A 5,800-nucleotide genomic window follows, 5' to 3' on the forward strand; every position below is an offset into this window, starting at 1 on the left:
GGTCTCTCACGACTTGTTCACGCTCTACTCAGACAGGGTACAGAGCCACATTACGGCTTTTTAAAATAATGTGTTCCTCTTATGTTTAAAATGAGGATTTCGCTACCAAAACTGAGGAGAAAGCAACACTACAGCTGCTCTCGCCCCTCTCGCCCTTCTGGTGATAGTTGTGCGTGGGGCTGCGAGCTGGTTCTCGGGCAGTCGACGAAGCCGTCTGTGCAGCTCGCGCAGTTCCGCTGGCTTCCCAGGAGCCATCTCAGCCTCGCAGGGGCCGTCGCAGCCTCGCAGGGGCCGTCGCAGCCTTCCTGTAACATTTTAATATCCTGAAATCTAGACAGTTTTTACAATCAATATGTCTATATTTAAATGAAATAATGTTTCAGTTTCTTTAAAAGCCATTATTAAATTGGTAGTGACTTATAATTGATTACATTGTAGAATCAAAAAAATATATAAAAATGTGTCTCTCATTTTATATATATACATATATATATGTATATATGTTAATCACCCTTAATGAGCCCAATTAAATAATATACTCTTTACCTGCCCAACACAATTACACCCTCCACTGAGAATTGCAGTTAAGTACGGACTTCTGTAACAGAGGGACACTAGTCTAGCCACATTGACCAGTGACCTACAGGCGATGGAAAGAGTGATGGTAGCAAAAGCCAATCTAGAATATTCACATGGGTCTGGACCTATCATTCCAGATGACTCAAAATAAGAATGACATTTTGTGATGGAAGATTCTATATTCCGAATATGAATTCCATTTCAATGGAACTATATCAGACTTACACTCCTGTATTGCATGGTATCCTAATGAGAGGTATAGAGAATTTTAAAAATTACTCTAACTAGCTATTTATTATACTTCAAAGGGTATATTAGATATGTATAAAGCCAAGGATTCTTCCTGGACTATATATTAGTAAAATTTATTTTTTTAGTTACATTGTTCACTTACTAATTACAATATTTAACACATCTAAATTTGGCTTGTTTTCATAAATTACGTTCATCTGTTTGAATTTGCTTATTGGTCTTTTCATGAAGTACTGAGTAATTCATTTCACAATCTCTTAATCTTCTCTGGCAGATAAGTGCGGTGCTTGGCAAGAAAACTTTGTTTCTTTTTAATTTGAATGAACCATATAACTCAATTGATCTGGAATTTAAGCAGAGCTATGGCAACATTGTCTGCTATAGTTGGTATGTACAGAAAGTTTATCATAGAAATTTATGTTTTTGTTTATTATATTTAAATTTTGGTTATATAAATTTCACTTCTTAATATAACATTTTCTAGATTACAGACTATGATTTAGTATGTGAAACTACCTAGCATATATTATCTGGCACATAGGCCTTTGATAAATTATATTCTCTAATTCCTTTGTTTTAAGGTACTTGCTTTTGCATTGTATTTTCAATGATAGTTAATCTCCCTTTTTATTGATTTATTGCCTTTGTTGCTGTAGGTATGGTGATGGCTACATCATGGTTGGTTTTTCATATGGAATTTTTGTGGTCATTTCCACTCATATTCAAGAGATTGGTCTAGAGATATTTCAAGCTTATGATTATAAAGATAATCTAACCAGTATTGCAATATCACAGACCCTTAACAAAGTTGCTACATGTGGTGATAACTGGTAAGTTATATTTACAAGTTCCCAGGAAAGCTTATATAGGAAATATTCAAGAGATTCAGCAAGACTTTGGTAGCCAAAATGAATCTGTCAACCATACTATTTTTCACTCTTAGGACATGTTTGCAATGGAAATTTCTAAGACTCCTTTACCTCTATCTTTAACACTCACAGCAAAACCTAAAATACTAAATATATACTAAATATAAAACCTAAAATGGAGTATGCTTGAAAATCAGTCTTAAAAATAAAATAGGAAGTTCTAGGTAGCGTGGAATAAGCTCCACCCCATCTCTCTCACTGAATACGGCTATAAAACCTCAACAGAATGCAGAGAACAGCTATTTAAGGACTCTGAAAGTAAATAGTAGCAGGCAGATTGGCGAAGAATACCAGAATTTGAAGTACAGCTGAACCAGTGATGAGTCTCCCGTTTGTCTCCCAGTCTCAGGATTCAAGGCAGCCTGAAACTCAGAAGTAGGCACAGAGCATAGGCAGAGGAGCTCTGAGAGAAGCTCTCTAGTGCTGGCTCAAGTTGCAGGAAAGAGAACTCCTAACACTCAGAGAGAGGTGGGGAAATCCCCCAGTTTTCTTTCTTGTTCTTTGTTTTCTCATGCCCAGCAATCAGGCAATCTCACCATGGCAGTGGCAGCAACTGAGAGGGTAACCTTCCTCTCCAATTGGGGGAGCTATGGTGCCAAGAAGGTGGGGCAAACCCATGTTGCTTATTTTTCTTTCTGTCCTCCCCTTGCTTGGCCACAGGTGCAGGTGCAGTTGTGGGAAATACAAGGCAGAATATGGTAACTAGAGCCCCAGCTTCCAGCTGGAGGACCAAAAAGGGGAGCCTTCATGAAGCTGGAAAAATACCAGGTAGATCCCGGAGAGGGAGGAGTTCTGGAAAATATAAAGATATTTATGAACTCCCAGATTTACCCTGAGCAGTGTATATATATCTGACCCTAAATATACCAAAGACTTTGAGAACTGAACTAAGGGATAGATCATAGCCCAAGTCCTATAGTGGCCACTGAATGGGCAATATAGGGACATATCCAAATACCACTGCAAAGGCTTTGAAAATGGAACTGACATTGAAACCATAACCCAGAAGGCTTATTTAAACTTGGGGCCTTAACCCATTTTGGTTGATTGCCTGCTTTAAAAAAAAAGGTGGGTGGGGTGGTTAACCCTCTCCATGGGATTTAAACAATCATAGAATCTCATAACATAATATTCAAAATGTCCAGAATATAACCACAATTACTTGACATAATGAAGAATCAGGAAAATTTCAACTCACTTGTGAAAAGGCAATCAAAAGAAGCCAGGGCCAAGAGGATGAAGATAACAGCTATTATAAAAATGTCTTAAGAGGTAAGGGCTAGCATTTGCAAAACAAATGGAAACAGTTTCAGAAAAGAAATAGAACCTATAAAGAAGACCCAGCCCTGACCGGTTTGGCTCAGTGGAGAGAGCGTTGGCCTGTGGACTGAAGGGTCCTCGGTTTGATTCCGGTCAAGGGCATATACCTTGGTTGCGGGCACATCCCCAGTTAGGGGTGTGCAGGAGGTAGCTGATTGATGTTTCTCTCTCATCCATGTTTCTAACTCTCTAACTCTCTCCCTTCCTCTCTGAAAAAAAATCAATAAAATATTTAAGAAAAAGAAGACCCAAATGGAAAGTTAAGAACTGAAAGATATAATTAATGCAGTGTACTTAAAAGGAGATGGAAATCACAGAGTAAAGAGTCAGTGAACTCGAGGATAGACCAATAGAAATATCTAATCTCAACACAGAGGAAAAATAGATTGGAAAAAATGAACCGAGCTCAGAGACCTGTGAAATAGTACCAAAAGGTCTAACATTTGTGCCATAAAAGTCTTAGAAATAATGGCTGGAAATTTCTCTATTTCGCAAAAGACATAAACCTATGTATTATAGAAGCTCAGCAAATCCCCAAAAGGATAAATCCAAAGAAATCTAGTCCCAGATACATCATAAACAAACTGCTAAAAACCAAGATGAAGAAAAAAATCCTGAAAGCTGCCAGTGAACATTTTGAATGACGGTGGATTTTTCATCATAAACCATAGATGACAGAAGGAAGCATCACAACATTATTAAAGTGCCGAAAGAAAAGAACTATCAACTGAAATTCTATATCCAGTGAAAATATCCATCAGTAGGAAAGGAGAAATAAAAACATTCTCAGATGGCCCTAGCTGGTTTGGCTCAGTGGATAGAGCATCGGCCTGACGACTGGAGGGTCCCAGGCACATGCTCGGGTTGCGAGCTCGATTCCCCAGTAGGGACGTGCAGGAGGTGGCCAATCAATGATTCTCTCTCATCATTGATGTTTCTATCTCTCTCCTCCCTTCCTCTCTCTGAAATCAATAAAAAATATTTTTTAAAAAAGAATTGCTTAAGAAGTTTTTCAGGTAGGAGAGAACAGATGACTGAAGGAAATTTGAGACCACATGCTTGGGTTGCGAGCTCGATTCCCCAGTAGGGACGTGCAGGGGGTGGCCAATCAATGATTCTCTCTCATCATTGATGTTTCTATCTCTCTTCTCCCTTCCTCTCTCTGAAATCAATAAAAAATATTTTTTAAAAAAGAATTGCTTAAGAAGTTTTTCAGGTAGGAGAGAACAGATGACTGAAGGAAATTTGAGACATCAAGAATGAAGGAAGAGCAATAGAAATAGTAAATAGCTGGGTAGATATAATGGGCTATTTTTAAATTTTGAAATCTTGAATGTATATGTGGCTACAGAAAGCAAGTATTACAATGTTGTCTGATCGTGTGTTCATTGCATGAAGATGCAATACATATGACAACTACAATATAAAGGTGAAAAGAAAGTTCTTATATGTGGTAAGATTTCTGCATTCTACTTGAAGTGGTCTAAATGTTGATTATAAATAGACTATAATAAACATGCATAGCTTGTAATTGTTCATGAACAAAAACCATTTAACTTAGAGCTTGTGTTTAAATATTTTATTTTTCAGCATTAAAATCCATGGCTTGGCAGAATTAAAAGACATGTATGCTATAATCAACCTGGATGATGAAATTAAAGGTATTAATTCTTCTGAAGCAGATTGACATTTTATCATTACAGTTATAGTGTATTGTGTTTGTTTTTGTAAGAGGAATACAATTAGCACCCTTCATTAGAGTTCCCTAAAATAGCCTCCTTATTTTAGTAATTACTTTGAGTCATACTCCTTTACTGAAATGATATAAGTCCACTTGGATCCAAAGATTTATAGTGCATTTTATCCCAATTCCAATTGTAAAATCTAAATTATTATATATTTTCCCTTTAAGCCAGTATTGAATGAGTTAGTGCTCGTGTTCATATGTCAATCCACACGTCTAAATAAAGGCCTTAAACTTTTAAAGAAAACATTTGGAGATTTTTATGCCTCTGGAAGCTTAAGTGATCATACTTGCTTTTATGCCTGCAACAGTATATTTGTTTTTTAATAATTCTTTGTTTTATCAATTATTTCAGGGTTGAGTACCTTGTCCTGGACTGATGATGGCCAGTTGCTGGCGTTGTCTACCCAAAGGGGCTCACTCCATGTTTTCCTGACCAAGCTTCCCATACTTGGGGATGCCTGCAGCACAAGGATTGCATATCTCACCTCCCTCCTTGAAGTCACTGTAGCCAACCCTGTTGAAGGAGTATGAAAATGCTGTTATTTTTATTTTATAAATAAAATCAAAGCAGTTATAGCAGCTCATTTACTAGTTACTTTTCTTTATTATAGGAGCTACCGATCGCAGTTTCTGTTGATGTGGAACCCAACTTTGTAGCAGTAGGACTTTATCATCTGGCTGTGGGAATGAATAATCGAGCTTGGTTTTATGTCCTTGGAGAGAATGGCAAGTCTAAATCCAGTTGTTTTCTTATCTACCATATAGTTTCTGGTCTGATTTGGAAAGTATTTGTTATCAAACTCTGGGTCATGTGCCCTACACTTCGAAAGGCCAAAATCAAAATGTCAGTTTGGTGTAAGGAATGATTTATTGATCGAGAAGGTGCCAATCAAGAAGATGGGAGACTTATCAATGCCTCAACTCTATCTTACCTGCTGGACTAGGTTAAAGATTTTTAAGTTGGAGAAGGGGA

The 5,800-nt window shown here is 37.4% G+C and overlaps 1 protein-coding gene across 1 annotated transcript in view; it reads left to right on the plus strand.

Moving 5' to 3' along the window:
* The window catches only part of WDR19 (WD repeat domain 19), a 77,802-nt gene that overhangs the window by 15,086 nt on the left and 56,916 nt on the right, over positions 1 to 5,800 (plus strand). Inside the window, exons 8-12 of the mRNA XM_014548668.1 lie at positions 1,106 to 1,218; positions 1,488 to 1,661; positions 4,671 to 4,741; positions 5,180 to 5,352; positions 5,439 to 5,553. Coding sequence (XP_014404154.1) covers positions 1,106 to 1,218; positions 1,488 to 1,661; positions 4,671 to 4,741; positions 5,180 to 5,352; positions 5,439 to 5,553 — 646 coding nt within the window. The remainder of the gene's footprint in view (positions 1 to 1,105; positions 1,219 to 1,487; positions 1,662 to 4,670; positions 4,742 to 5,179; positions 5,353 to 5,438; positions 5,554 to 5,800) is intronic.

The sequence above is a fragment of the Myotis brandtii genome, unplaced genomic scaffold (genome assembly GCF_000412655.1).
Source record: "Myotis brandtii unplaced genomic scaffold, ASM41265v1 scaffold520, whole genome shotgun sequence".
NCBI classification, from domain to species: Eukaryota; Metazoa; Chordata; class Mammalia; order Chiroptera; family Vespertilionidae; genus Myotis; species Myotis brandtii.